The sequence below is a fragment of the Lichenostomus cassidix genome, chromosome 25 (assembly GCF_008360975.1).
Source record: "Lichenostomus cassidix isolate B80296 chromosome 25, HeHo_3.0, whole genome shotgun sequence".
NCBI classification, from domain to species: domain Eukaryota; kingdom Metazoa; phylum Chordata; class Aves; order Passeriformes; family Meliphagidae; genus Lichenostomus; species Lichenostomus cassidix.
The window spans coordinates 1,329,492-1,356,929 of record NC_139505.1 but is presented as its reverse complement, the minus strand read 5'-3'; the positions used below and the strand labels follow the sequence as shown (position 1 = coordinate 1,356,929).

Sequence of the window (27,438 nt, the reverse complement as noted above, 5' to 3'; positions counted from 1 at the left end):
GCACCCAACGCAGCACCCGCCACCTCCTGCCCACCCCAGCTGCCACCAGAGCTCGGCTGTAGTGACACTGAACTTTGGCTGTGATGACACCACCATGCTGGGGACCAGCCTGGGAGTGTCCCCTTGCCCTGCCTGGACTCCTCCCGCACCCATGGGTGCCACAGGGTGGGGTGTGTGTTGTCACTTTAACCCCCTCCGGGTTGTGGATGTCCCCTGGGGATTTCGGGTGGTGTTTCCTGTGGCTTTGGCGACATGGGTGGGGGACACATGGAGGAGGGGACCAGGGCAGGGTGTGGCACATGGGGAACCAGGGTGACCCATGGGACAGGGGTGACACAGGGGGAGCAAGGTCAGGGGGTGACAGAGAGCTGCAGGAACAGGGGTAGGGTAAGGGGTGACAGGAGGAGGGTGACACAGTAGCAATAGCTGGGGGTGACAAAGCTGGAGATTTAGGGGTGACATGGGGGCAGGACCCACAGATTGGGGGAGGCTCAGGGTGACACAGAAGAGGAGAGGGAAGGTCCCAAGGGAGCTAGGTGACACAGTTCAGGAACAGTGACACTGGCACAGGATCCTAGACTCAGCCAGAGGACACAGTGGGTGATCTGGGGACAGGACCCCCGGGGGTGGCACAGGGCAGGAGCCAGGGGGACAAGGCTGGGGACCATGTGGAGGTGAGGGGGTGTCACAGGGCACCATTCAGGGGGGACACAGGTTGGGATGATGTGGGGTCACTGAGGCAGGACCTCTGAAGGACACAGCGGGGAGGGGACATGGGGGACAAACTCAGGCAGGGATATAGGGCAGAATGAGAGGGACAGAAGGGCAGAGCAGGGGGCATGGTGTGACGTGGGACAGGACCAGGGGACAGTGGGCGACAGGCAGGGGTACACAGGGTGGGTATGACAGCGACGTGATAGGACAGGAGGAGGTGTGGCAGGGAGACACGATGGGGGGACATGTGGGGACAGGAGTGGGTGTGGCAGAGGAACAAAGGGGGACATGATGGGGGGACATGGGGTGGGTGTGGCAGGGGGACATGAAACGGGGAAATGGGTGGACGTGGTGTGGAACATGATGGGGACACAGGGGAAGAGGGGTGGGCGTGGCAGGGGGACATGACGGGGAATGGAGGGGACATGAAGTGGGCATGGCGAGGGGACCCAAGAAGAAGTGATGGGGGGGCACGGGGGGACGCGGGGTGGGCGTGGCAGGGGGACACAGGAGGAAGCGATAGGGGGACACAAGGGGACAGGGGTGGACGTGGCAGTGGGACATGATGGGGACACAGGGAGACATGATGGGCGGACGTGGCAGGGGGACACCAGGTGACGTGTGGGGGGACATGGGGTGGGCGTGGCAGGGGGACAAAGGGGGACGTGATGGGGGGACAAGGAGAGTGACCCACGGCGGGACCCCGCGGTCCGTGACCCGACGTGACCCCCGCCGGAGCCCACGCGCGACCCCCGGTGACGTCATCGTCTGGCCCCGCCCCCGTGACGCGCTCCCGCGGCATGGCCATATAAGGGCACGAGGCGCGCGCGCCACGCCCCTCCCGCGCGCGGGGACACAGCCAGGCCACGCCCCCCCGAGGGTGGGGGGGACACCGGAACGGGACGGGAGGGGGGAGCTGCGGAAAGCGGCGGGGACAGGGACATTGAGAGGGGACAGGAATGGCGGCCGCACGGATAAGATGGGGAGGACGCCAGTGGGGGGAATGCCGATAAAATGGGGGGTGCCAGGAAAATGGGGGGACACCCCAATGAGGGGGACACTGAAAAGATGGCGAGAAGATGGGGGCACACCAGAACATGCCCCCAAGGCATGGGGGGTCACTGAGATGATGGGGAAGATGGGGGGGGACATGAAGAGGATGGGGGACTCTGAGGAAAATGGGGTACACAGCAATTCGTGGGTGAAGATGGGGGTACTAGGAAGATTGGGGTGGCTGCGATGCCGGGGGGTGGAATTGATGGGGGGAGACTGGGAAGATACGAGGGGGGAATGGGAAGCTGTGGCCAGGGAATGGGGGAGATGGGGACAGAGCAGAATGAGGGGACAGCAGGAGGGGAGTCTGTGCCAAGCATGGGGACTGGGATGTGGGAGAAAGGGAAGATGGGGGGAAGGATGAAGCGGAGGAGATGGGACATGGGGTGACTCAGGGGGATGGGGTGATGGGCGTGGGTGGTGATAGGTGTGGGGGTGGATGAAGGGGATGACGGACCCTGCAGGGAGCATGGGAGGGAGGTTTAGGAGGAGAGGGGAAGGGGCAGGACCCTGCAGGGACTCCGGGTGCCTTGGGGATGCTGGGTGCCCACCGCCAACAGGAGCCAGAGCTGCTCTCACGCCTCTTTATTCCTCCCCGCCCCATCCCTTCGCCCCCGACCCGGGGAGTCCTGGGGGGTCCCGGGGGTCCCTAGAGCAGCGTGGCCAGCTCGAAGCGCTCGGAGCAGCACCCGCGGGCGCCCACCCGCTGCCGCCGCTGCTGGGCCCCCTCCCTGCGGCGCCGCGCCCCCAGCCCCTCGGGGCGGGGGGTCTGGCCGCGCTCCGGGGGAACCCCAGTCCCCAACGCCTCCGCCGACACCGAGCTCACCGGGGCCGAGCCGGGCTCTGCGGGGAGACAGGCAGCGTCCGGCCCCGCCGCGGCACCCGCCGGGGCGGCCACGGGGCCCTGGGCACGGGGGTGGGGGGCGCGGGGGGGCCGCACTCACTGTGCCGCTGCAGGTCTCGCAGGGCGATGGAGGAGCCGGGCCGGGCCGGGGCCGCGCCCCGGTAAAGCTGCAGCGCCTCCAGGAGCTCCGACTCCAGCGCGAACTCCGCGTCCCACTCGTAGTTCTCGTCCACCGAGGTGTTCCTCCTGCGGGGAGGGGGCGAGGGGCACGGCCCGAGGGCGTGAGAGCCCGGGGACGGCAGTGAGAGCCCGGGGACGGCAGTGAGAGCCCGGGGACGGCAGTGAGAGCCCGGGGACGGAGGTCAAGGCAGACCCTGATGTGTCAGATCCCAGGGATGGGCATGAGACCCCAAGGATGTGTCAGGAGAGACCCCAAGCCACAAGTCCCCAGGGATGAGCGTCAGTGGCAGATCCCAGAGGTGAGCATCAGGGGCACCACCCCGAGGGATGTGGAGACACAGCGGGGAGGGGGCAGGGATGCTGGGGGAGAACTGGAGTAGTCCGCCGGGACAGTGACAGTGGGAGGACATCCCCAGGGCGCTGCAGGGCTGGGAGACAGCTCGGCAGCTCCGTGCCATCCCAGCCCCATCCCAGCCCTCGGGACCTGCCAGGAGCTGCCCCGGCACGCTCCCGGAGCTCATCCCGGCGCCCTGCCCACGGCTCACCTCTTCCCGGCGCCAGGATCCGTCCTGCCCCGTCCCTCCTCCGCTGCCGAGCCCCCGCTGTGCCAGCTGCCCCCGTCCCCGAGGGGGGTGCTCAGGAAGGTGCCCCCCAGGGACGGTGCCAGCGAGGGGGGCCGCAGGAAGGAGCCGCTGCCCCGGCCGCTGCTCTGGCTGGTCAGGCTGCCCCGCGGGAGCTTCTCCGGGGGCGCAGCGTCCGGCGGTCGCCCCAGGGCCTCAGTCCGGAGATGGGGGGCCGGTTTGGGGGGAGGCCCGGGGCTGGGGGAGCGGGGCCAGGCGGGGGAGCCGGGCAGTGACGCCTTGGGGGGGCCCACCGGCAGCCGGGGGGGCTCGAGGAACGTGGCGGCGGCGGGGGGTGAGGTGGCGTTGGCACTTGTGTCAATGCAGTCCGGGCACAGCGTCCGCCCCGCGGGCGGGGGGCTGGCGGGGGGCTCCGGCCGGGCATCAGCTCCGGGGGGCTCCGCCGGTTCCTCTGTGGGAGGCCAGTCACCGTCCACACACATCTCCTTGAAGAAGGGCAGGCTGAGGTACTGGAGGATCCCGCTGATGGCCGGGGGCGCGGGGGACACCAGGGAGCCCGCGGCCGGCCGGGGGGAGTCCTGGCAGGGCGGTGAGTCCCAGGGGGGGCCGTGCCGGGGCCCGGGGGGCTCCTGGGCAGCGCTGTAAGGCAGGGTGGCGGAGGCTACGGGGCTGACGTCGGTGATGCTCAACGCCACGGCCTCATCCACGGGGCTGCTGCTGCCGTAGCCGAAGTAGCAGCCGTGGCGGTGGCTGGAGGCCCGGGTGCCCCGGCGGGGCTGCCCCGCGGCCCGGGGGCGCAGAGAGACCCCTCTGTGCCACACGGGCTCGTCCTCTTCCTCGTCCTCCTCCTCATCCTCGTCCTCCTCCTCAGCGGGCAGCTGGTGGTAGGGCTCCGGGGGGTCCCGCGGAGGGTCCGGCTCTGGCCGCGGCTCAGTCTCCACCACGAAGCGCCCGTCGGGGCCGCGGCAGATGCGCTCCAGCGGGACGTGCTCCCGGCCGTGGCTCTCGTAGCTGGGGTAGCGGGAGCCGGCGATGCTCAGCCCCAGGCTGGTGCCAGCCTTCTCGCCCCACAGCAGCGTCCGGTGCAGGCTCCGGTACGGCGACGGCTGCAGCTTCAGCTTCACCGTGCTGTTGGGGCTACCAGGGCCACGAGCACTGCTGCAAGGGAGAGGCAGCGGCTGCAGCACCCCCAGACACTCACCAGGCACTCACAGTCTGCTCCTGCGCTTCCCGATCCTTTCTCCAATCAAAACTGCCTGGAAGGAGCACACGGGGGGAGCCCTGGCCCCAGCACTCTGCTCCTAACGCCCCTGGTCAGTGGCAGCAGGGGGTGGCTGTCCCCAGCCTGTGCCGGCAGCAGGGGGATGATGGGGGCGCAGTGGGATGGGGGAGCATGGGATGGGGGGAGCAGGATGGAGAGGGGAGCATGGCATGGCCAGGAGTGGGACAGGAAGGGAGAGCGATGGAGGGGAGTATGACATGGAGAGTGGGACAGGGAGAGGAGCGTGGCATGGGCAGGAGTGGGACAGGGAGGGAGCAGGATGTGGGGGAGTGGAAGCTGGGTGAGTGGCATGGCAAGAGGGCAGAGACAGAGGGGGACCATGGCATGGCAGGAGAGGGACAGGAAGGGATCGGGATGGAGAGGAGCATGGCATGACAGGAGTGGGAAAAGGGAGGGAGCATGGCGTGGTGGGAGTAGGACAGGGAGGGAATAGGACAGGGAGGGAGTGTGGCAGTGGTGTGGCAGAACAGGGAGGGAGCATGGCCATGACATGGTGGGACAAGGAGGGAACGTGGCAATGGCGTGGCGTGACTTACTGTGGAGGTGGAAGCTTCTTGCTGGGGGAGAAGACGAGTGGTGGATCTGGAAGGCCATGAGAACACAGGGGGATCACACAGCGAGCAACTCAAAACGTGATGAGGAGGAGATGGCAGCACCCACTCGGCCCCCACCCTGGGCTGGCCTGCCCCCTGGTCCCTGTCCCATGTCCCCTCCCTGGGGTCCTGCTCCCCGGCTCGTACCTTGGCGGCGCTTGCGGATGCGCGCGGCGCGGCGCCGGTTCATGATGCAGGCAGCCATGGTGCTGAAGATGACAGCCACGCTGAGGAAGCAGATCCCCCCGATGACCCCTGCCAGCACCGGCTGCGGCAGCAGCTCGGGCAGCTGCGTGCGGGACGGGTACACCTCCATCCCTGCCACACACAGGGGACACTGTCAGAGGGGCACAGCCCCCCTCGTGTCACCGTGTGTCACCAGCATCAGGGGAACACAGCAAAGCCTCAGCTTTCACCCCACCAAGGCAGCTCTGCCCTTGGAGGGACCTGCACCTCCCCCCATGGGCACCAGGAGAGGGGTGCTCTGGTCCATGAGGCTGAAGCCAAGCCAAGCCCCCTCAGCTTTAGCCTTGGGGGCCCTGCTCTGTACCCCCCGTTTAGCTGCAGGGACATGGGGGTAGGAGCAGCAGGAAAGGGGTTCTTGTTTGGGAATTTGGGTGCTTTACACCTCCAGCTTCTGTCCCCAAGGGTGGCAGCACAGCCATACCTGCCGTGGAGACGTTCACTGTGTTGCTGGGATCGCTGATATAGCTGCCAGCAAAGGCCACCAGTCGGAACTCATAGAAGGCGTCCTGGGGGACACAGGACCATGAGCCACACGGCCACAGTGGCCACCAAGCCCTAAGCCACCCCAGCCCCTGGCCAGACCTCACCTTGATGAGCCCTGGCACCAGCACCTGGGTGTCGGTGCCGGGGATGGAGCGCTCCAGCACCTCCCAGCCGCCCTTGTCCTGCCGCAGCTCCAGCGCATACCCGCTCAGGGCCACCGAGGCGCGGGCAGGGGGGTCCCAGCGCAGCAGCACCCCCCGCGTGGTCTCGTTGGCCACCAGAGCCCGCGGCGGGGACAGGAAGACGCGCACGGTCATGGCCGGCGGCTCCGGAGGCACTGTGGTCACTGGGAAGCCTGGGGAGAAAGCGGAGGTCGGCAGGAGGTGAGAACGGGAGCCTCCCGAGCGCTTGGGGACAGCGGGGGTGTTCTGGGGAGCCCCCCTTACCCCTGGGCATAGACGTGACAATCTGGCTGAAGGGGCCACTGCCCAGCTTGTTCTGGGCCAGGACGCTGAACTGGTAGCTGGTGTCTGGCTGCAGGTTCTCCACCAGAAGGTGCTGAGCTCCCGCCGGCACCGACAGCGACACCCAGTCGTGGTGCGCCCGCGGTGGATGCCTCACCCTGGGGACACGAGGGACCCATGAGCCCAGAGCCGAGGGCCCCAGGGGGGACACGGGGGGGTGGGCACTCACAGTGGGGTGTACCAGACGCTAAACCTCTGGAAGTATCCTCCGTCAAAGCCCGGCTCCCAGGAGATGTTGGCTGCCAGCAGCAGTGGGAGCACGGAGACATTGGTGACAGCGTGGGGACTGGTACCTGGTGGGCAGCAGGGTCACACTGTGGGGTTTGGACCCTTCCAGCACCGGGGAGGGGGGTTGCATTGCCCACCCTGGGACTATCCCAGCCCACCAGTGACCAGTGGCTCACCCAGCACGTGGACAGCGGTGGCAGCAGTGACACTGGCTACCTGGTTGGTGGCCGTGCACTCCCAGACCCCGTGCTGCTCCTTGATGAGGGGGTGGAGGATGAGGCTGCTGTTCCCATCCACCTGGGCACTGCTCTTCCCCACGCTGCCCACCTGTGAGGCATGGACATGCTGGGGGGGCACCACCAGCCTGCTGGGGGCTGGGATGGTGACACCACCACACTGGTGACAAGGGGACATGAAAAGAGGGACATGACCCCCCACCCTGGGGCTGCTTTGGAAAACAAGGGGCAGGATTTTACTGCCTTTTTGAGGACAACCAAGCAGAGAGCCTTAAGGCCTTTTGGCAAGAGCCATGTGATGGGGACAGGGACACTGCCCCAAGGAGTGATGCAGGAAGGGACACCGCCTCGGGAGTGATGTGGGGACATGGGACACTGCCCCAGGAATGATGTGGAGACAGAAATGCTTCCCCAGGAGTGATGCAGGGACAGGGACACTGTCCCAGGAGTGATGCCCCGGAGCCAAAAGCAACCTCTGTCCCCAGGGGTCTCAGCTGGCCCCCCAGGGCAGCAGCTCCTACCTTCAGCCAGGTGATGGTGGGCGGTGGATCCCCGTGAGCCGCGCAGGGAATCACCAGCTCCCGGCCCACCTCCTGGAAATATTCCTCCTTGGGCCGCACTGTGAAGGCTGGAGGGTCCTGCAAGGCAGAGGGGAAGCGTGGGGGGCTAGGCAGGGGGTGCAGAGGCAGGGAGGGGACCCAGAGGGGCTGCTCACCTTCAGCAGGACGCGCGTGGGCCGCGACTCGCCGGCGGTGCCGTAGCTGTTGTAGGGCGTGCAGCGGTACAGCCCCAGCGCGTCGTCATTCCCCGTCGCGATGACGATGGAGCCGTCGGGCTGCACGGACCAGCCGGGGAGCTGGGAGGGACGAGGGGTGAGGAGGAGGGATTTGGGAAGGTGGGAAGGGTGGTGGGGTGGGATTGGCAGTACCTTGTCCAGCTCCAGCGGGCGCCCGTCCCTGGTCCAGGTGACAGAGAGCAGGGGGGGGTTGGCTCTGGAGGGGCAGCGGATCACACCCCGCATGCCCTTGGGCAGGTGGGTCTCCGGGAGCATGGTGGTCACCTGTGCCGGGTCTGCGGGGACAAACGGGCTGGGGTCCCCATGGGGTACCACTGTTCCCACCACAGCCCCCACAGCAGGGACCCCCACGGCCTGGGGGTGCAGGGGGTCTTACAGAGCACTGTGACGAAGGCCGAGGCAGAAGGTGGCTTCCAGAGCCCGTTGCTGGGGGTGCAGGTGTATTTCCCAGCGTCATCCGGGGTTGTTCGCTGCAGCAGGAGGCTCCCGTCCACCAGGACACGGACCCGAGCCTGGAGGTGGCTGGGAGGGGAGGGGACAGCGGTGAGTGGCACAGCTGGGACCACGCCTGCTGCCCTGGGGTGATAGATTTGCCCCCAGCACACACCCAGCCTGTCCCTGGCACTCAGAGCCAGGTCTGTGGGGCATGGCAGCCCTGGTGCCATCCCTGTTCCTGCTGTACCTGAGGTGGAACACGTTGCTGCTGCCCTGGAACCAGGTGTAGGTGAGGTTCCCCGGGTATGCCTCAGCCTGGCACGCCAGAAAGGCATCTTGGGAGATGTTGACGGTGACGTTCTGGGGTGGCACCACGATGATGGGTGGCCCTGGGGTGCGGGGCAGAGGGGACAGTGAGGGCTGGGGACAGGGGATGGCCCCAGCTGCTTCCAAAACCAACCACACCATGGCTCCCTCTGCATCCCCAGCCTACAGGTCAGGGCTGGGGGACAACCCACCCTTACCCTGCACGAGCACACGGGTGGTGTGGGTGACAGTGCCCTCCTTGCTGGACGCGTGGCACGTGTAGGTGCCTGCGCTGGCACGTTCCACAGCAGCGATGCTCAGCGTGCCGTTCCTCACCTGCAATGGCACCAGCTGTGGCACGGCCACCCAGGGACAGGGCATTGCCACCAAGGGACAGCGATGTGCCCCTTGAGCAGGGTGGTGGCAGCAGGCAGGTGCCACCACAGCGAGGACAGGCACCTGCTGTAGAACCGAGCATGAGACCCTGGCCACACCCCACAGAAGGGTGAGCAGTGGTTTGCTGTCCTCACCTGCACCGTGTCCCCGCTCTGGACAGGCAGGTCACTCCTCTTCCAGATGACAACAGGCTGAGGGTTGCCGACAGCCCTGCAGGTGAGGCTCAGCGCAGCCTGGTCCCGCACCTCCACAAACGCAGGGGGGGTCTCCAGGAAGGTGGGGGGTGCTGGAAGGAAAATCCAGATCCAAACCCTCACCCCCCGATCTGGTGTGGAAGCCCAGTGCCCGCCCTGGGGGACGTAGGCAGAGCAGGCGGGGGTGGGACAGGCCAGTACCGTTGACGGTGAGATGAATCCAGGTGCCGTTCTGGAAGTCCGCGTCGGTGCTGTGCCGGTCGAGGAAGAGCACTCGGCACTCGTACCAGCCCTGGTCCTCGGCGCGCAGCAGGTCCAGGCGCAGTGAGGCACCTTCCTCCAGCCGCACGCGACCTGCGCGCCCGGCAGCGGCTCAGGGACAGCCACGTCCCCGGGTCACCCCCTCCTCGGGCCACCCCCCCCCCGGGTCATCCTCTCCCCCGGGGCCACCCCCTCCCCGGGTCACGCCCTCCTCGGGCCACCCCGTCCCCGGGCCATCCCCTCCCCAGGGCGCCCGCCCACGCTGGCACCGCGGGGGGCTGGGAACGGCGGTGCCAGAGGTTGGTCACAGCGACGTTCAACACTACACACATCGGTGACACTGAGAGGAGGCGACAGTGGCTCTGTCACCCCCCCCCCGCGGAGGGTGGCCTCGGCGGGGACCCCCAGCACGGCGGGTCCACGCACTTCGAGCATCACTCGCCGCAGCCGGGCCGAACTGGTCCCATCCCACCACTCCTCCAGCTGCACATCCCTCCCCCGACCCCTTTTCCCCTTCCCAGGGACCCTTCCCCCACGGCTCCATCCCCCCGGGAGCCCCCCCGGCGCTCTCACCCTCAGGAGCCCTGCTAAGCCCCGGCACCCCCGCACCGGCCCCGCTCCCCGCGGCACGGGGGGCTCACGGTGAACCCCCGCCCGCCTCGCAGGGACGAGCTCTGCAGCCCCTTGGAGGGACACGGTGACGGGGGGCTCCCCCAGGCCGTGGGGTCCTTGCCCCGCGCCAGCCCCACGCCCCGCGGCCTCTTTGATGAGGAGAGGGATAAGGGCCGCAGCGAGAGCGGGCGCAGCCCGTTAATCCCCCGGGCTATTATCAGAGCCATAATCGGCTCAGGGTGCAGCGGGCAATTGGCTCAGCCCTGGCCGGCGTGCGCGGCCAGCGGCACCCAACGAACGCACCGGCACCCACCGGCCCGAGCACCCCGTGCCCCGGGCACCCCCAGCCTGGGGACCCAGCCATCCTGGGCACCCCCTTCCCCCGGCACCCACTGTCCGGAGCACCCCTTCCCCGGGCATCCATCACCCCGGCACTCTCACCCCGGGCACCCTCAGCCCATGCCAGGTGTGGCTTTGCTCCCGGGACACCACGGTAGGGACACAGCCCCGGCACCAGAGCAGCCCACGATGCTCCAGCAGCATCCCAGCAGCAGCAGCTTCCCGAGGGGTTCCCAACGGAGGAAGTTTGGGGGAACCCTGCCGTCAGCTCTACCCCGTGTCACAAACAGTCCCCACACACTGCCCGAGGCACCGGAGTCGCGGTCGGGCACGGTCGGGATTGGGATTCCATGTCCCGCCAGACGAGCCCGACAAGGGTAAGGAGGAAGAGGAGGAGTGGCAGGAGCCGGGCAGGCGGGTTTGGGCACCGAGGCTGAGGGACAGGATCCACCCCGAGCCGTGCGAACCCCGCACACTAACACGTGCAAACCCTTCCCACAGCGCCCAGAGCTGCTCCCAGCCGTGTCTCCCACTCCCGTGGCTTCACGCCCCAGCTGTGGCGAGGGGTCCGCCAACCCTCACCCCAGACCTGGCTCCCACGCCGGGCCCTGGGAAGTGGGACAGCTTTGGGAAGCTTTGGGAAGCTCTGGGAAGCCCGGCCCCGCCAGCAGCTGCCAGCCCCCAGCCCCAGGCGCGGCGGGAGCAGCCGGCTCCCGAACAAAGGTCCCTTTGGAAGGGATCAGAGTGGCCTGGGGACGCCCCTCAGCCTCCCCCTAATCCCCCTGTGCCGGCCCCAGCCCCCTCCTCCTCCTCCACCGCCCTGCAAAAACAAAACCCTGTGGCCCAGCATCCCCCCGCGCCTGGCAACCGACATTCAGCGCGACACAAAGGGGGCTGCAGCCCCCACTGCCGGGGAGGGGCGACCCAGCTCAGGCCAGGGACCACCGGCCCTGCTCCAGGACAGGGGACAGTGGCCCATGACACCGTGGCAGGGGGTGGCACCCAGGGGAGAGCCGACCCCGTCCCCCCAAGGTCTGTCACAGATGCAGCTGCAGCCCACCCTGTCCTCGGGACACCCCAAATCTCCCCATGAGGGCCACTGGTGACAGCAGTGGTCCCTCTGGGTGACACCTGATCTGACCCACCAGGGAAAGGCCGGAGAGAGGGGGCTGCCGCCGCCCTGCACCCACGGCCCCCGCCCCTCCCTGCACCCATCCCTTCCCCGCGGATGGAAAACAAGCCGCCCCGCTGCCATGGCGACGGCCCCAGCCCCCCTGCCCACCCACCTCGCCCTCATTCCAGCCACCAGCCCCTTCCCCCAGCCCTGATCCCAATCTGCTCCCGCAGCCCCCGGGGCCGCGCTGGCGGCGGGGACGAGGGGACATGGGGCGGGGGGGCTGCGGGCAGCCCGGGCAGGACACTGCCAGCCCCTTCCTGGGTAACCGGAGCTGCGGCTGCCCCGGGGCCCCTCGGCGCTCAGGTAACAGGAGCCCAGCCCAAGCCTCCCGGGAGAGCAGGTGGCTTGCACTGCCCGCGGGGCTCGTTGTCACCGCTGGTCCCCCAGAGGTAACTTCGAGCAGGTGGAAACGTCCCCAGGCGTCTCCAAAAACCCGTGCCCTCCCTGCAGCCAGGGAAGGAGCAGCAGGAGAGGGGCTGTCCGAAACCAGGGGATTTTTAGGCAGGTGACAATTTTGGCAGCAGGGATGGGGTCCTGACCCGGACATGATCTGGCTCCCCGAGGAAGGCTCGGAGCAGGGATTTCGGTGCGTGGCTGGCACAGAACAGCGGGGCTGGGCTCAGCGCAACTCGCCCACGGGCTGCCAGCCCTTCCCATCCCCAAGGGACACTCCTGTGGCCTTCCCCTCCCTGCTCGCAGGGATCCTCTCGCTGGGATCCCTCCGGCTCTGCCGCCGCTCACTCTAAATACCCGCTAAAGCAGCAAATATCCCCCTCCCACGCCCAGCCCGTCCCCAGCCCAGCTTTGCTCCAATTAGCAGCTCCCCCGAAATCCCCTCCCCAGCCTCAACCTTCAGGCGACCCGCACGGGCCGAGGCAGCGCCCGCAGCCCCCGGCACGGGGCACCGGCCCGAGGTGACACGGCCAGGGCGGTGCCGGGCACTCGGCTGTCCCGTCGTGCGGGAGATGCCGCAGCAGCCAGAGGCCGCGGGGATGGGCTGGGGGGCTTCTCCCATCTTTCACCCTGTGGGAATCTCTCCTGCTGCCAGGCTGGGCAGAGATCTGCATCCCCTCTGCCAGCTGGGGACCCCGATCCCTCCTGCCATCCCTGGGGATGGGGACTGGGACTCGCCTTGTGCAGGAACCTCCCTCACCCTCACCGTCCCCTCCCGCCCCCCGAGACCCCTGGGAGAGCCCCCCATTTCCCCGGGAGAGGGATTAAGGTGCTCCAACAGCAGCAGCCCCAGGCAGGACCCAACCACAGAGAGCGGGGGACACGGGACACCCCGTGAGGACCGCCGGGACCCCCCGCCCGCCCCGTCCCCGGGACTCACCCGCGTACTCGGGATCCACGCGCGGCGAGTAGAGCCCGAACTTGATGAAGATGGGGAGGACGAAGCCGAAGCGGACCCACTCGATCACGTAGAGCGGCGGGCGCGCCTCGTGTGCGCCCAGGAGCCCGCAGCCCAGCACCGCGCTGCCCCCGACGCGCCCCACCACAGCCCGGGGCTCGCTCCGGCCGCTGCCTGCGGGACCGGCACCGGGGCGCGGGTGAGACGGGACACACCGGGACGCACCGGGACCCTTCCCCTGCCCCCGGAGCCCCCCGCCCCCGCCTCCCCGGGACCCAGCGCTGGCCAGACCGATCCCACCGCGACACACCGGGACCTTCCCCCCGCCCCCGCCGTCCCCCGCCTCCCCGGGACCCGGGACCGGCCAGACCGGCCCCACCGGGACACACCGGGATCTTCCCCTGCCCCCGAGCCCCCCGCCCCGGCACCAGCCAGACCGGCCCCGCCGCCTCCCCCCGCTCCCCGGGGCGGCCCCTCACCCCCGGCTCCGGCGAGCAGGCTGAGGACGGCGGCGCGCAGCCACCACCGCATAGCCCAGGCCCCCCCCTGCGGCGGCTCCCGCGGCGTCACCGGGGCCCGCGGACCGGCGGGCTCGGCCGGGCAGCCCCGGGGGCACCGGCCCCGGGCGGGGGGCGCGGGGGGCTCCGCGTCCCGCCGCTCCTCATGCCCGGCCGGCCGCGCTCGGCTGCGCTCGATTCTTTCCGGCTGCTTTCGGCTCTTTCCGACTCGGTTCGGGTCCGCTCGGCTCCGGCCGCCGCCGCCGGGCGGCCGCAAACAAACCCGCGGTGCGGGAGGGGCCGCCCCGGCCACGCCCCCCGCCGCCCGTTGCCGCGGCGACAGCCAATCAGAAGCCGCCTCTGGGCGCTTCCCGAGGTGGCCAATGGCGTAGCGGGGAGCGAGGGATGATGGGAAATGTAGTACTCGGGGGGGTACGGGGGACAGGAGGGGACATGGGGGCGACATGGGGGGCAAAGCGGGGTGGGCATGGGGAGATACATGGGGATCACGGGTGAAACCGGTGGAGGCACGGGAGGTTACGGGAGGGGCACCTAGAGGGAGGACACTAGTGGGACACATGGGTGGGACACACGTGGGACATGGTGGGGGCACGGGGAGCGGGACACGGGGGACTGGAGAGGACACGCGAATGGAGCACACGGGTGGGACACACAAAGGGGACACATGGGTGGGACTGAGGGAAGCAAGGGACACCCTGGTGGGACAGGGAAGCAGAGGTTGGAACGCATGGGTGAGACACAGATGGGTCAAGGGCGGAAAACATTCCTTGGACACAGATGGGACCGAGGGGACACAGATGAGACACATGGATGGGACTGTGGTGGGGTCAAATAGGGGACATGGATGGGACATGGACAGGACACGTGGGTGGGCGTTGCTGTGGGGTTTGGGTGTGTGATCCCCCCGTGGGACACCGGCAGGGATGGGTGGATGGCACTGGGAGCTGTGACAAGCAAGCCCCGCCCTGTGTCCCCTCTGTCCCCTCTGCCTGTCTCAGGCCCCCCGTGCCAGCACTCCACGCTCACCCTTCCCCATCCCAGCTCCTGCTCTCTAATCCCATCCTAAATCACTGGTGCCATGTCCCCATCCTGCGGGCTGAGCCGGAGCTGGGCCACTCGCCAGGCTGGGGGGACAGGAGGGGACAGGGGGACATCCCTACAGTGTCCCCGGTGCGGAGCTGGTATCGAGGGATGAGCAAACCCCATGTGTGTGACACCAGCCCGGCCACACCGAAGCCCCAGGATCAGCATTGGGGTGATGCCCCCCTGGCCCAGCCCCCCTCGAACAGGGCGGGGGGTCCATGGAGCCCCCCCGGCCCAGCCTGGCCCCCTGAGCCTGGGGGACTCTGAGGACAGCGCAGAGTCAGCGGAGTTAAGGGCAATAATTCTGCCGTAAGCAGCTTTCGGCCGCTCCGGCCCATGTGCTGCCGTGGGCTTAGGCTGGACACCGCTGTCCGGCACTGCCACCACGGCCACAGCGTCCCCACCATGTCCCTATTGTCCCCACCACAGCCCCCACGCAGGGCTGGGCACCCCAAGCCGGCTGTGCTCCAGGCACTGCCCCCCAATGGCCCCGTGCGCTGGTGTGGCCTCACCTCAGCCGTGACGTTGCTTGGGGGACATGGGTGTCCCCAAAACCCCAGCACAGGGCACCAGGGACAGCTGTGCAGCCCCTGAGTTTTGGAGTGACCCCACACCCTGTGGTGAATCCCCCTCCCCAGTTCTGGTCACCTCTGAGCAGAGCACAGCTGGATTGCCAGCAGTGCCTGGCATCACCACCCCAGTGTCACCACCCCAGTGTCACCAGCCCTGTCACCATCCTGGTGCCCTGTCCCCCACGGAGGATGGTGACATCGTGCCGTTCCAAAGGAACTTTTGGGGACCATAGAGCTGCTGGTCAAGGCACCAGCCTCAGCTGTGCCTGGGATGCTCCCAGCCATGTGCCACCCGTCCGGAAATGGGGACGGTGACACTGCTTCCAACCAGGATTTAAATGCCACCAAGGTTAGGAGCAGCTGAGAAGAGATTTCCAGGATTGGATTTTTGGATGGAGATGCCTCAATTCCGGCTAAGCTACACTTTAAGCATCAAAGTCCCGGGCCGGCCCCTGGGTGCTTACATGGTTGTCACCCTCCACGTGGCATCAGGGCGCTGGCGGGTGACAGCTCTGGCGGGTGACAGCTCTGGGAGTGCTCTTTGGGTCAAAATGGCCATTCGTGGTCCCTGAGAGATCCTAGAGCCAGAACCCCAGAGCTAGGATCCCAAGGGACCCCAGAACCAAGAGCTCAGGGGGACCAAGAGATCAGGAACCCCAAATGACCCTAGAATCAGGACCCTGAGAGATCCCAAAGCCAGGACCCAGAGCTGGGACCCCAGAGCCAGGATCCTGAGAGACCCCAGAGCTGGGACCTAGAGCCAGGACCCCAAAGCCAGGACCCCAAAACCGGGACCCCAAGGGACCCCAAAACCAGGACCCTGCGTGACCCCAAAGCCAGGACCCTAAAGTCAGGATGCAGACCTAGGGCCCCAGAACCAGGACCCCAAAGGACCCCAGAGTGAGGACCCCACCCCCCAGGATGAAGCTGCCAACCCAGCCGGGTGTGGGGGAGCCCAGCAGGGCCACGGCCATGTGTCCCCTTCACGTGTACCCAAAAACCAGATCTGGAGAGAAGCTACATGCCAGTTCTTTAATGCAGGATGGGACAGATGGGGTTGGGAACCCCCAGCATTTCGGGGTGCCCCACTCCACGGATCCTACCCATGTGCTCAGGCCTACTTGCCTTCCTTCTCAGCCCTGTGGAGGGGCAGATGCCACCGGTGAGCCAGGACTGGGGACATTTGGGAGGTGGGGAAGGGGACCCCTGCGGTGACAGGGGACCCCAAGGGGGTGGCACCTACTGCAGCCTCTCGCAGAAGTGTACCACAGCCTGTTCCTGCTGTGGGGTCTCGATGGAGTCAGGCCGGAGCCGCCGGATCTTGAGGATGGCTTCACTGGCGCCCAGGTTCTCTGCCTTGCACAGGTAACAGGCCAGCATGGTGCCCGTCCGGCCACGGCCCAGCATGCAGTGCACTGCCACGGCCTGGGCACAGGGACACGGCGGCTGGGTGGCACTGCCAGACCCCCCCGTGCTCTGCGTGTCACCCCACCTTGGCACTGCCCTCGTGGAACCTCTCACTGGTGTCACCTTCTCTGACCCACACCCCTCATCTCCCCAGGTGTCCCCTCTCAAAGTGTCAACCGCCACGGTGCAACCCCTGGAGGTGTCACCCCCCCCAGGTGTCACAACCTCCCCACAGGTGTATGTCCCCCTCAAGTGTCACCATCCCAAAGTGTCATTTCACAAGTCATCCTCCCCCTAAGTATCTCCCCCTGCCACGTCACATCCACCCCACAGTGTCCCCCCATCAAGGTGTCACCCTTGATGTGTCCCCCCTGCAAGGTGCCCTCCCCCAGATGTCACCCCACTATGTGTTCCCCCACCAAGGTGTCACCTTACCAAGGTGCCACCCCCTCAAGGTGTCTTCCCCCAAGATGTCACTCCCTCCAAAATTTCGCCCCCGCCAGGTGTCACACCCCCAGGGTGTCACTCCTGAGTGTCTCTCCTCACAAGGTATCATAGCCCTGAGCTGTCACCCCCTAAGGTGTCCCCCCTACAAGGTGTCTCCGTATCCCAGATGTCCCCAACATGTTCCCCTGGTGCTCCCCACTCTGGTGTCCCCCCCAGTGTTACCCTCCCAGCCGTTCCCTCCAGGTGTCCCCCCGAGTTGCCTCGCCCAGGTATCCTCCCCGGCTGTCTGCCCCGAGGTGTCACCCCCGAGGTGTCCCCCAGTGTCCCCAGCCGCACCTCCCCGCGGCCATTGGCATCCTCCACGATCTTCAGGAAGCTGTCGATCTGCTCGGGGGTCGGGGGGGTGAAGTCGGGCACGGGGAGCTGGTGGATCTGGATTTGGGGGCAGCAGCCGTGGTGGGGCGGGGTGTGCTTGGTCAGGCACACGAGGTGCCGCACGCCATGCTCACTCAGGTACTGGTAGTGCCCTGGCTCCCGTGGCATCGCCAGCCCTGCCAGCCGGCCCTCGGCCACCCACGAGAAGTTGGCAGGCTCGAATGACCCCATGGCCTGTGGGGACCAAGGACACGTCTGCTCTGGGGACACTGCCTGTGCCAGAGCCCTGGGACACCATTGCTGGGATCCCCGAGACCCCCAGGGCAGATCCCCTGGGGTCCCCCAGGTCAGGACCCATAGGAGCCCCAAGCCAGGGTGCCCATGTTAGGACCCCTGGAACCTCCATTTCAGACCCCCATGTCAGGACCCTGGAATCTCCATTTCAGACCCCCTGGGACCACCTGGCCAGGTCCCCGAGGTCAGAACCCCCAGGTCAGAACCACAGGGACCCCATTTCAGATTCCCAGGACCCCCCAAGTCAGACCTCTAGGCCCCCCAGTACCATCCCCAGAGAACACAGCCAGACCCCCAAGGTCAGGACCCCCAGGACCCCCTGGCCATGACCCCTGGGACTCACAATTCTAATTCACTGGGATGCCCTGGCCAGGAGCCCCAGGACCCTCACGTCAGAGCCTCCAGGTCAGGACCTCCAGGACCCCCAATATCATCCCCTGGAGAGCGTGGCCAGGTCCCCAGATCAGGTCCCCAGGACCCCCAACACCCCCTCCCCAGTAAAAGTAGCCAAGCCCCCAGGATCCCCAGGACCCCCAATACACCCCCATCCCAGAGAACATGGCCAGACCCCCTGGGACCCCCAGCTCAGTCCCTGGGACCCCCAGTACCACCCCATGGGAGAATTTGGCCAGGTCCTCAGGGCCTCCAGTTCAGTCCCCTGGGACCCCTGACCATGCCCCCAGCTCAGGACCCCAGACCCATTACCTCCTCATCAGAACCCCTGAGAACACCAACCCCTGGAGAACATGGCCAAGCCCCATTCAGCCCCTGGGACCCCCAGCTCAGAGCCCCGGGTCTGAACCCCCAAGTCAGGCCAGACCCCCAAGAGCCCATTGCAGGGACCCCCAGCTCAGGCCCCCAGACCCCCAACACCATCCCCATGGAGAGCTTGGCAGGCGTCCAGGACCCCCAGTACCACCCCCAAAACCAGGACCCTAAATAAAACCCCCAGACCCCCCAGCTGAGACCCCACACATCAGGACCCCAGGAGTCTCTCGGGCCCCCAAAACCACCCCCTGGAGAACCTGGACAGATCCCCAGGACCCCCAGGTCAAGACCCGGAACTCCCCATCTCAGAAACCCCATGTCAGGACCCCCAGGCCCCCCCAAACCCACCGCGCCGGGAGAACGTGACCAGGTCCCCAGTTCAGACCGCCCCCACCTCATCAGTCCCCCCGGGACCCCCGTTCATCCCCCCGGGCCCGAGCGGCCGCCCAACCCCGGCCCTCCCCCGCTCCCTGCAGGCCGCAGCTCCGGGCCCGGGCTCCGCTAGGCCCCGCTAGGCCCCGGCCCGCTCCGCTCCCTCCGCCCCGGCCCCACCGCCCCCCGCGGGCCTCCGGTGTCCCCGCAACCCCGCCGTACCGGGGAGGCCGCGCGGGGCGGAGCGGGGCCGGGCAGAGGAGGAGCGGGGCTGGGCTGGGGCGGAGCGGGGCGGAGCGGGGCCGAGAAGGGGAGGAGCGGGACCGGGCTGGGGCCGAGCGGGGCCGGAGCGGGGCTGGGCTGGGGTGGAGCGGGGCTGGGTTGGGGCCGAGCGGGGCCGGAGCGGGGCTGGGCTGGGGTGGAGCGGGGCCGGGAAGTGGAGGGGTCGGGCCGGGCTGGGCTGGGCCGGGGTGGGGCCAGGAGAGACCGCAGCGAGCAACGGAGGCGGGGTGGGAGAGCCCGGGGGTGACACAGGGCAGGGGAGGGGAGAGGAGGGGAGTGGAGGACACGGAGGCAGAAGGGGGACACGGGGGAGGTCGGGGGGGAGGGAGGGAGGCGAGGGCTGGCGCGGCAGGACAAGGGGGTGACGGGCCACCCCCGGCTGCGGGGCCGCGCCGGGACAGCGGACTGTGGGACAGGGGGCTGGATCCCCCGGGACTGCGGGGCTGAACACCCCGGGACACGGGATCGCACCTCTCGGGGCCCCAGGACATGTGGCTGAACACCACCCTGGGGACACGACTGCAGGACACGGGGCAAAAGCCGCCGGGGCTCTGGGGCTGCACCCCCAGGGTATCCGGGACATGGGGCTGAACATCTCGGGACTCCAGGGCTGCACCCGCGGGACACAGGGCTGGACCCCCCAGATATGGGGTTGTGGGATACGGGGCTGTAGGGCTGAATCCCCAGGATGCAGGGCTGGACCCCCTGGGGCTCTGGGACTGAACCCCCAGGACAGAGGGCTGAACCCCCCAAGGGCTCCAGGACTGCACGCCCAGGGCTCTGGGACATGGGATTGAACCCGCCAAGCCTGGGGACACAGGGCTGTCCCAGGTCTGCCACCCCAAGCTCCGGTCCCCTGGGTTCTGCCCCAGCCCCGGACCCCACCATGCCCGGGGGCTTTCAGGGGTACACATCCCCTGTGGGACTGCCGTGTCCCTGTCCCCAGCTCAGCCCCATGTCCCCAAACCAGAGCAAGGCGCTGGGCTGGGAGCCCTTCCCTCCTTCCCCTCTCACCCCGAGGAGCTTCCAAGCCCTGCAGTGCCTTGGGCTCCAACCTCCCCCAAAGACCACCAGCACCCCGAAAAGCAATTTCTCCATTTATTTGATGCTGGGTGTCTCTGAGGGAGGGGGTTACACAGCAGGGAGGGGGCAGCCCCCCCACAGCCTCAGGACTTCAGGTACACCTCATCCACGATCTTGTAGGGGAAGTTGGTCCAGCCGAAGATGGGGGTTTGGGTGGGGCTGTCGTACATGGCCGATATCACCTCCGAGGAGGAGATCCCCGTGTCCCACATGTACACGGATGAAATCTCCCCCACGAAGGACTGCTTGGCATCGAAGCTGCCCCCGAAGCTGTCCTGGTCCTGCCCCAGCACGATGGACGCCGGCACTCCCACCGTGTAGCCTTTCCGCAGCCCCTTCCTCGGCCAGGGCTTCCCGTTGAACCAGAACCCCACGATGCCGGTGGCAGATTCCCAGCTGGCACAGACGTGCTCACTCTCCTCCAGGTTTCCGGGCACCCTGAAGACCAGGAATTTCCCCCCCACGTAGAACTCATACTGGCCAGGCGGGCGTTTGAAGAGCAGGATCTCGTTGTCCTGGGCTTTGGTGGCGTAGGAGAAGAGGCTGTAGGGTCGGCTGAGGTCGGTGTAGGAGCGCAGGCACACGGTGAAGTTGTTCAGGGGCTGCTCCAGCTTCGCTGTCACCTGCACGCGGGCGGTTGGGGACTCTTGGGGGAACACGAACACCGAGCTCCTCAGGTCTGGGAGAGGCGAGACAGAGGTGGCTGCTCCTGCCATGGGCTGGAAGTGACCTCCAGCATCAGTCCCCGGGGTGTGTGCCACCACCACCGGCTGTGGCATGGGGTGACACGGGGTGGTGAGGACAAGCTGTGAGCAGCAGGGCAGATCCCGTGTCCCCAGCTGTCGCCCTGTCACTGTTTCTGCAGGACCCAGAGCTCAGCCTGGGCTGGGGGTCTCCCTGTCCTGCTGTCCCTGCCGTGGGTAGCAGCCCATGTCCCTGCGGCACCCTGGAATCGAATCCCTGCCGTCCCCCACTGCTGCCCCCCCCGTTTCGGTGCTTGGGGTGCCCATTTGGGCTCTCGCTGCGCTGCCATCGTGTCGCCTCCTCCCTCCCCTGCTGCACCTCCCAGTGCCCTGCACAGCCCTTGCCCCGCAGAGCTTTGGGTGATCCTTGTATGGCAGCGACTGTGACCCGCCCTGTGCTCCTCTGCACCCCTCTGTAGCCCCTGCGTGCCCCCCGAACCCCCTCTGCAGAGCTCTGGGTGCCCCTTTCACTGCATGGTTACTGTGGGTGTCCCCCTGCAACCCCCCGCACCCCTCACTGTCCCCACTGCCCCCTGCAACCCCCCGCACCACTCACTGTCCCCCCTCCCTCCCCGCATGCCCCCCTGTCCCTCTGATCGCACCCCCTGTACCTCCTGTCCCACTCACTGCACCCCCCGCTTGTCCCCCTGCACCCCCGTGTCCCCCTCTGCACCCCCCTTTCCCCATGTCCGCCGGGGGGTGCCGATGTCCCCCCGCCCCTACCTCGCGGGGCCGCGGGGCCAAAAAGCGCAGCGAGGATGAGGAGGCAGAGCCACATCCGCCCCATGGCACTGTCCAACCTGGCCACTGTCACCGCCGTGGGGAGAAGGGACCTCGGAGCCACCGTGATGGGACCCAGGGACTGCTCAGCGGCTGTGCGGCCACCCAAGGGAGACATCCGTGGTGACAATGACCTTCGTCCCCAAGCCCCAAGGCTGTCGGGTAATCAGCCGGGGGATGGTGCGTGACCGCAGGGATGGGCTTTGGAGACAGTCCCCGTGTCCCCAAGGGCATGTGCGAAGCCCCTGCCTTCCCATTCCTGACTCCATGTGGGGCTGGGCAGCGCTGGAGCCCCTGGAACCGTGTGCTGCCCCTGCAGGGATGGCCGTGGGACAGCTCGTGGGGGGGCGTGGGGAGGGGAATGTGTGCCCCGGGCGTTGGTGGCACTCGGGGGGATCCTGAACCTCCCTCGTGGTGGGTTGTAGAGGTGAAGGGGTGCAGAGTGATGGGTGGTGGGTGATGGAGAGATGGAGAAATGGGTGATGGGGATGAGGACGGGACGGGGGGACCGAGGCCACCCCCGCCCCGGACCTCACAGCCCTCAGGCCCCCAGCGCCTCCCGGAGCCGGGATTTCACCACCACGTCTCCCTTCACCTCGTAGCTGAGGCTCTTCCAGGCCAGCAGGGCGGGCGGCAGGCGCAGGGACAGGAAGGCTGCGCGCATCTTGTCCGGGGACAGCCCCGTGTCCCACAGGTGGACATCGGTCAGCTCCCCCGAGAAGGAGTTGTAGAGGTCGAAGCCGCCGCCGAAGCTGTCCTGCTCCTGCCCCAGCAGGATGGCAGCTGTGGCCCCCACCGTGTAGCCTTTCTGCAGCCCCTTCCTCGGCCAGGGCTTCCCGTTGAGCCAAAATTCGGCGATGCCGGTGGCGGATTCCCAGCTGGCACAGACGTGCTCCCAGTCCCTGTGGCCCTCGGGGACGCGGAAGGTGACGAACTTGCCGCCCACGTAGAACCGGTACTCCTCGGGTTTGGGCTTGAAGAGCAGGATCTCGTTGTCCTGGGCTTTGGTGGCGTAGGAGAAGAGGCTGTGGGGCCGGCTGAGGTCGGTGTAGGAGCGCAGGCACACGGTGAAGTTGCTCAGGGGCTGCTCCAGCTTCGCCCGCAGCACCACATAGGCGTCGCTGGGGTCCTTCCGGAACACGAACACCTTTCGGTACATGTCTGGGGACAAGAGGGGACGTGATGGGAGGCTGGGGTGTCCCACAGCCCTCTCTGATTGTCCCCGAGCCTTCAGCTGTCCCCCTGGGGTGACTCCCTGCTCCAGCATCCTCCAGCCCCGCTGACCGAGAGTGATCGAGAGCTGCTGCCACATCCCTCCGGACCTGCCCTGCCCCGTGCTGGCTCCTGTCCTCCCACCCGGTGTCCCCCCTACCTTCCTGGGCCACGATCCCCGCCAGCCCGGCCAGGAGGGGCAGCCAGAGCTGCAGGTGGCCCATGGTCAGTGCCGGTGCCGGAGCCGGGCGGGCGAGGCGCTGCCGCCGGGTTTATGTGCCCGAGGGTGGGAGGGGACAGGCGGGGGGAGGATGTGTCCCCCCAGTCCCACCCTCAGCAGCCTGGCATGCCCGAGAAGGGCGATTTCATGCCCAGGGTAGGTGATTTCATGCCATCACGCGGCCGTGCCACAAGACCTCGTGTCACCCGCCTGCACGGGGCTGCCTTTGGAGCTGGGCCCTGGGTGTGTGCCCCCCCGAGGGACAGGGACACCCCAGCCATGAGCCCACCTGAGTCATGGCGTGGGGACACACTGGGCACTGTACCCTTATCTCCCTGCCCTGGGCAACCCCCCGCGGGAGGGACCTGGTTTGATTTGGGCTCATCCGAGGGGTGCAGAGACACCCCCGAGCCCTCTGCCCTGACCACAGCTCGGGGACACATCCCGGGCTCTGCTCTCCCTGTCCTGCCCGAGGGAACAGGGATGGAGCCTTGGGCACCAGGTGGCCGAGTGTCCGGTGTCCTGGAGTGACCACGGTCTGGGGATCCCAGGGGGATGGGCAGTGGGAAGGGAGGAAGGTTTTGTCTTCCCCAAATGATGGCGCCGAGCTGGGGGGGCGGGGGGGGCAGTGAGGGGGGAGATCCGGGCTGGGGCTGTAGAGTCCCTGTGGGGGTTTGATGGATCCCCAGTTTTGGGGACAATGTGGGCTCCTTCCCCACCGATCAGTCCCTTCAGCAGGGACGACCTCGCAGGTCCTCAGGCAGTGCAGCCCCATTGTCCCCCCGCCCCGCCCCGTGCCCGTGTCACCCCCGGGGGCCGTGTGACCGCACGCGCCCGTCCCTCGTGGGCTCTGGGTATAAATCCCCCCAGTCCCCCCCGTCAGGCTGCGCAGCTTCCTCAGGAACTTTTCCTGCCAATTCGGAGGCACGAGGAGCACACGCCCGCCATTTCCCGACCCCCCCGTGCCCCCACCACCGCCCAGTCCCGTCCAGTCCATTAACCGAGCTGGGCGAGTGCCTCTGGCAGCTGTATTTATTGTGTGGAATTCCCACTGGATCCTCTTGGCTTGTCAGGAGAGACGGAAAAAATCCCATCATTTCCGAAATCTCCCCCTGGAGCTGGGGGGAGCCTGGGGCTGGGCTGACCCCCGCGGGAGCCTGGGGCTGAGCCACCCCGAGTGAGCTGAGGCACCCCAAGGCTTTCTCTGTTGGGCACATGGGGGTCCAGCCCCAAACAGGGGGCTGGGACCCCAAGAGAGGGGACAGGGAGCAGAGGGCACCGAGCCAGGCACAGAACGGGGGGTCCTGGGAGGGCATTGGGTGTGGAACAGAGGCTGTGGGGCTGGAGGGGCACTGTGGGGCATAGGGTCAGTGCTGGGGGGTCAGGAACTGGTGCTGGGTGGCCAAGGTGGGTGCTGGGTGGCCAAGGTGGGTGCCAGCAGGCCGGTATCCGGATCTGGAATGCCAGGAGCCAGTGCTCAGCGGCCAAGGTTGGTGCCCAGGGGCCAGCAGTCAGTGCTGGAGGTCCAAATCCAGTGCCAGAAGACCAAGTCTGGTGCCAGGGGCCAAGGTCCGGTTTCAGAGAGCCAAGTGTGGTGCCGGGGGGGGCTGTTGCTCCGTGCTGGGGGTCCAAGTCCGGTGTCGTGGGTCCGTTTGGCTCCGTGCTGCAGCCCCGGAGCTCAGCAGCCCATGGAGCTCAGCAGCCCTCATCATCGCCAGCCCCGCGGCGGCAGCGCCAGGCCAGCAGCAGCGCCAGGGGTCCCAGGCCGCAGTGCAGCACCCCCAGCCCCTCGCTCAGCCCCAGCGCCAGGTCGAAGTGCTCGAAGGAGCCGCAGGTGGGCTCCAGCAGCCGCGCCTGCAGCAGGAAGTCCCCGGCTAGCCCCGCTCCGTAGGGCGCCCAGAGCCCCAGGAAGAGCCAGCAGAGCGCTGCTCCGGCCGCCCAGCTCGCCCTGAGGCGCGGCACGGCCAGCGCGGCCAGCAGCAGCCCGGCGGGCAGCAGCAGCAGCAGGCAGAGGCACAGGGTCAGGTGCAGCAGGTACGCCGGGGCCAGGATGTCCACGCTGCGCCGCACACAGCTGGTGCCCGCGGCCACGCCACTGACCAGAGCGGCCGGCGTGGCCAAGAGCAGCGCCACCGCCCACAGGGCCACTGCCAGGCGGCGGCTGCGGGGGTCCCAGCGAGCCCAGACCGCGCTGCAGGAGCCGCTGGCCACCAGCAGCGCCTGGCCGAAGACGCTCCAGTGCCACAGGAGGTGCGTGAGGCGACACGGCCACGTCCCCAGGTGCCAACCCCGCCCGACGCCCGCGGCCAGCGCCGGCAGCAGCGCGGCGAACAGCGCCGTGCCCAGGGCCAGCTGCGCCACCAGAGCGCGGCTCTGCGGCCACCGCCACGCCTGGGGACGCTTGGCCAGGGCCACCAGCAGGGCGCCAGTGCCCAGCGCGGCCGCGGCGCAGGTGGCGGCCAGGAAAGGAGGGGCTACGCGCTGGAAGAGGGGACAGAAGTAGTTGTGGCAGGGGGTGGCGCCGTAGTCCACATCGGTGATGTTGATGTCGCTGTCACTGTAGCTGTAACTGTCGTAGGAGGAGGAGAAGTTGCTCATGAGGTCCTGCAGGTCCAGGGAGCCCTGGGTCTCCAGGATGCCGGGGGTCTGCGGAGGAAGGGGTGGGCATCAGGCAGGTGCCACATCCCACAGCATCCCCCTGACCCCGGGCACGGAGCCACCATCCCGGTGCCGGTGATCCCCGGGCAGCCCCGGCCGGGCTGAGCAGGGTCGGTTATCAGGGAGGGACACGCTGCGGGCACGGCGGGGCCATGGGGGCTGATAGCCAGGTCTGCAGGATGGGCTCGGGCCTGCCCCGATTGCTTACGGCCCCACAGGAGGGGCGCAGAGCCCAGGGGGTGGGTGGGTGGGTGCAGACCCCCCCATGAGTGGGGCACACACCCCCCATGAGTGGGGCACACACCCCCCATGAGTGGGGCACACACCCCACAGAGCCTTCTGTGGGGAGCACTGCTGCGAGCTGTGGTCCTGCTCAGAACTACGAACCCTCCTGACCCCGCTCAGCACCAGTGAATGAGTTGCTGAGTCCCTCTGACCCTCCTCAGCACAGGGGACCCCCAGAATCCCGCTCAGAACTGGGGACCCTCACGGCCCTGCTCAGTGCTGGGGACTCCCACGACACCACTCAGCACCAGGGACCTCCACGATCCTTCTGAGAGCTGAGGACCCCACGGTCCTGCACACTGTGGGGGATCCCTGTGACCCCACTCAGTGCTGGGGATCAGCATGATCTCGTTCAGCACTAGGGACCCCCGTGACCCTCCTCAGCACTGGGGACCCTCATGATCCCACTCAGCACCGGAGACCCCGGGTCCTGCTAATTACCAGGGACCCCGTGACCCCATGAGCCCCAGGGTCCCCCATGTCTCCAGCCCTCCCGTCTGTCGGGGTGTGACACCCTGGGGTAGCAGGGACAGGAATTGGGGGGGTCACTCACCACGGGGACACAGTTGCCCATGACAGTTTCCTACGATGGCACTGCTCCTCCGAGGCTGGGGGTGGCACCAGGGGCTCGGGGCGGTCACTCAGGGGTGGCCACTCAGATGGGCACTCACACCGGTGCCCGCTGGCTCGGGGGTGTCCGGGGGTGACTTCTCCGCTCTCCCTCCCTCGGCTCCGTTCCTCCCGCTCTAAAGGGAGCCAAGGACTGCGGGCAGGAGATAAGAGCTGCCCCAGAGCCGCCCTCCCGCCTGGCACTTTGTGCCCTGCCAGGACCCGGCGGAAAGCGGGGAACGCCGCTGCCGGGAAAGCCGCGGAGCCACAATTTCTCGAGCAGGAAACGATCAGTTCTTGGCAGAACAAGTTAAATTAATTAGGAATTGTCTTCGCAGGCGCTCCGGGGATGCTCCCGGGGTTGGCTCAGGCGCTGGCCGGTGCGGAGCTGCATCCTGGGGATGCCGGTGGGGTGTGAGGCTGGCGCCAGGTACGGGGGGTTTGGGGTACAGGGAGGGGTTTGGGGTGCAGGAGCGGGGTGGGCACCGACGGGACCCCGCAGTGCCTTTGTGCACCCCTGGAGTGTGGAATTCCCCAGCTTTTCCCCGGGAGGAAGGAGGGCCTGGAAGGAAGGGCTCCTGGGGGTCATCCTGTGCCATTGGGCTCTGCTTGGTGACAGGGCTGGTGGCCTTGTGGGAACAGCCTTGGAGAGCAGTGGGGCCCGGGGGGTGGGTCTGGGGGTGGGAATTAGGGTTGTTGGTGGTAATTTGGGAGGAGCTGGGGGGCTCTGGTGGCTCTGAGGGCATTTGGGGATAAAAAGGCTTGGGGGGAATCTGGGCATCGGCAGTTCGGGAGGGGCTGAGGGGTAGATTTGGGGGTGAAAGGGCTGGGGATCTCCAGGGGGTGGGATTGGGGTTGCTGCTCTTTAGGGAGGGCTGAGGGTCAGGAGCAGGGGGACT

At 67.7% G+C, this 27,438-nt stretch overlaps 5 protein-coding genes across 8 annotated transcripts; all 5 read right to left on the bottom strand.

Moving 5' to 3' along the window:
- Window positions 1–2,337: 2,337 nt before the first annotated feature.
- Window positions 2,338–13,636, bottom strand: IGSF9 (immunoglobulin superfamily member 9). The gene is made up of 20 exons (XM_085082247.1): window positions 13,311–13,636; window positions 12,814–13,005; window positions 9,293–9,445; window positions 9,032–9,183; window positions 8,720–8,837; window positions 8,443–8,584; window positions 8,137–8,282; window positions 7,893–8,035; window positions 7,680–7,820; window positions 7,486–7,602; window positions 6,905–7,055; window positions 6,670–6,793; window positions 6,423–6,598; window positions 6,081–6,331; window positions 5,915–5,999; window positions 5,395–5,565; window positions 5,191–5,236; window positions 3,337–4,530; window positions 2,712–2,857; window positions 2,338–2,610 (listed from the first exon to the last, which is right to left on the bottom strand). The coding sequence occupies exons 1-20, from the start codon at window positions 13,360–13,362 to the stop codon at window positions 2,417–2,419; spliced, it is 3,894 nt and encodes a 1,297-aa protein (XP_084938373.1). The 5' UTR covers window positions 13,363–13,636; the 3' UTR covers window positions 2,338–2,416.
- Window positions 13,637–16,022: 2,386 nt separating this feature from the next.
- On the bottom strand, window positions 16,023–18,984 carry DUSP23 (dual specificity phosphatase 23). Of its 3 annotated transcripts, none has more exons than XM_085082534.1 (4): window positions 18,890–18,983; window positions 17,195–17,467; window positions 16,248–16,429; window positions 16,023–16,143 (listed from the first exon to the last, which is right to left on the bottom strand). In XM_085082534.1, the coding sequence occupies exons 2-4, from the start codon at window positions 17,462–17,464 to the stop codon at window positions 16,122–16,124; spliced, it is 474 nt and encodes a 157-aa protein (XP_084938660.1). In that variant the 5' UTR covers window positions 17,465–17,467; window positions 18,890–18,983; the 3' UTR covers window positions 16,023–16,121. The 3 variants fall into 3 exon arrangements, with proteins under 3 accessions (XP_084938660.1, XP_084938661.1, XP_084938662.1); XM_085082535.1 differs by lacking the exon at window positions 18,890–18,983 and adding an exon at window positions 17,871–17,980; XM_085082536.1 differs by lacking the exon at window positions 16,023–16,143 and having other exon boundaries at window positions 16,244–16,429; window positions 18,890–18,984.
- A 1,050-nt stretch (window positions 18,985–20,034) lies between these two features.
- On the bottom strand, window positions 20,035–21,690 carry LOC146427158 (serum amyloid P-component-like). 2 transcript variants are annotated; one of them, XM_085082531.1, is made up of 2 exons: window positions 21,499–21,690; window positions 20,035–20,711 (listed from the first exon to the last, which is right to left on the bottom strand). In XM_085082531.1, exons 1-2 carry the CDS (start codon window positions 21,671–21,673, stop codon window positions 20,116–20,118), a joined length of 771 nt encoding a protein of 256 aa, XP_084938657.1. In that variant the 5' UTR covers window positions 21,674–21,690; the 3' UTR covers window positions 20,035–20,115. The 2 variants fall into 2 exon arrangements, with proteins under 2 accessions (XP_084938657.1, XP_084938658.1); XM_085082532.1 differs by having other exon boundaries at window positions 20,035–20,802; window positions 21,499–21,615.
- A 406-nt stretch (window positions 21,691–22,096) lies between these two features.
- On the bottom strand, window positions 22,097–22,997 carry LOC146427157 (serum amyloid P-component-like). Its single transcript, XM_085082533.1, has 2 exons — window positions 22,928–22,997; window positions 22,097–22,716 (listed from the first exon to the last, which is right to left on the bottom strand). Exons 1-2 carry the CDS (start codon window positions 22,989–22,991, stop codon window positions 22,097–22,099), a joined length of 684 nt encoding a protein of 227 aa, XP_084938659.1. The 5' UTR covers window positions 22,992–22,997.
- A 1,004-nt stretch (window positions 22,998–24,001) lies between these two features.
- On the bottom strand, window positions 24,002–27,108 carry ACKR1 (atypical chemokine receptor 1 (Duffy blood group)). The gene is made up of 2 exons (XM_085082530.1): window positions 26,484–27,108; window positions 24,002–25,633 (listed from the first exon to the last, which is right to left on the bottom strand). Exons 1-2 carry the CDS (start codon window positions 26,502–26,504, stop codon window positions 24,683–24,685), a joined length of 972 nt encoding a protein of 323 aa, XP_084938656.1. The 5' UTR covers window positions 26,505–27,108; the 3' UTR covers window positions 24,002–24,682.
- Between the last annotated feature and the right edge of the window lie 330 nt (window positions 27,109–27,438).

What these genes read in the sequence shown, in the direction of transcription:
- IGSF9 (XM_085082247.1), bottom strand. Translation starts at nt 13,362, where the DNA reads ATGCGGTGGTGGCTGCGCGCCGCCGTCCTCAGCCTGCTCGCCGGAGCC. An exon ending in CGTGGATCCCGAGTACGCGG is followed by an intron (nt 9,446 to 12,813) that starts GTGAGTCCCGGG and finishes CCGGGCGCGCAG; the next exon opens with GTCGCGTGCGGCTGGAGGAA. An exon ending in GATTCATCTCACCGTCAACG is followed by an intron (nt 9,184 to 9,292) that starts GTACTGGCCTGT and finishes TTTTCCTTCCAG; the next exon opens with CACCCCCCACCTTCCTGGAG.
- DUSP23 (XM_085082534.1), bottom strand. Translation starts at nt 17,464, where the DNA reads ATGGGGTCATTCGAGCCTGCCAACTTCTCGTGGGTGGCCGAGGGCCGG. An exon ending in ATGCCAATGGCCGCGGGGAG is followed by an intron (nt 16,430 to 17,194) that starts GTGCGGCTGGGG and finishes CCCTGTGCCCAG; the next exon opens with GCCGTGGCAGTGCACTGCAT. An exon ending in CACTTCTGCGAGAGGCTGCA is followed by an intron (nt 16,144 to 16,247) that starts GTAGGTGCCACC and finishes GCCCCTCCACAG; the next exon opens with GGCTGAGAAGGAAGGCAAGT.
- LOC146427158 (XM_085082531.1), bottom strand. Translation starts at nt 21,673, where the DNA reads ATGTCTCCCTTGGGTGGCCGCACAGCCGCTGAGCAGTCCCTGGGTCCC. An exon ending in TGGCCCCGCGGCCCCGCGAG is followed by an intron (nt 20,712 to 21,498) that starts GTAGGGGCGGGG and finishes CGCCTCTCCCAG; the next exon opens with ACCTGAGGAGCTCGGTGTTC.
- LOC146427157 (XM_085082533.1), bottom strand. Translation starts at nt 22,991, where the DNA reads ATGGGCCACCTGCAGCTCTGGCTGCCCCTCCTGGCCGGGCTGGCGGGG. An exon ending in GGGGATCGTGGCCCAGGAAG is followed by an intron (nt 22,717 to 22,927) that starts GTAGGGGGGACA and finishes TCTTGTCCCCAG; the next exon opens with ACATGTACCGAAAGGTGTTC.
- ACKR1 (XM_085082530.1), bottom strand. Translation starts at nt 26,504, where the DNA reads ATGGGCAACTGTGTCCCCGTG. An exon ending in TGGGCAACTGTGTCCCCGTG is followed by an intron (nt 25,634 to 26,483) that starts GTGAGTGACCCC and finishes CTTCCTCCGCAG; the next exon opens with ACCCCCGGCATCCTGGAGAC.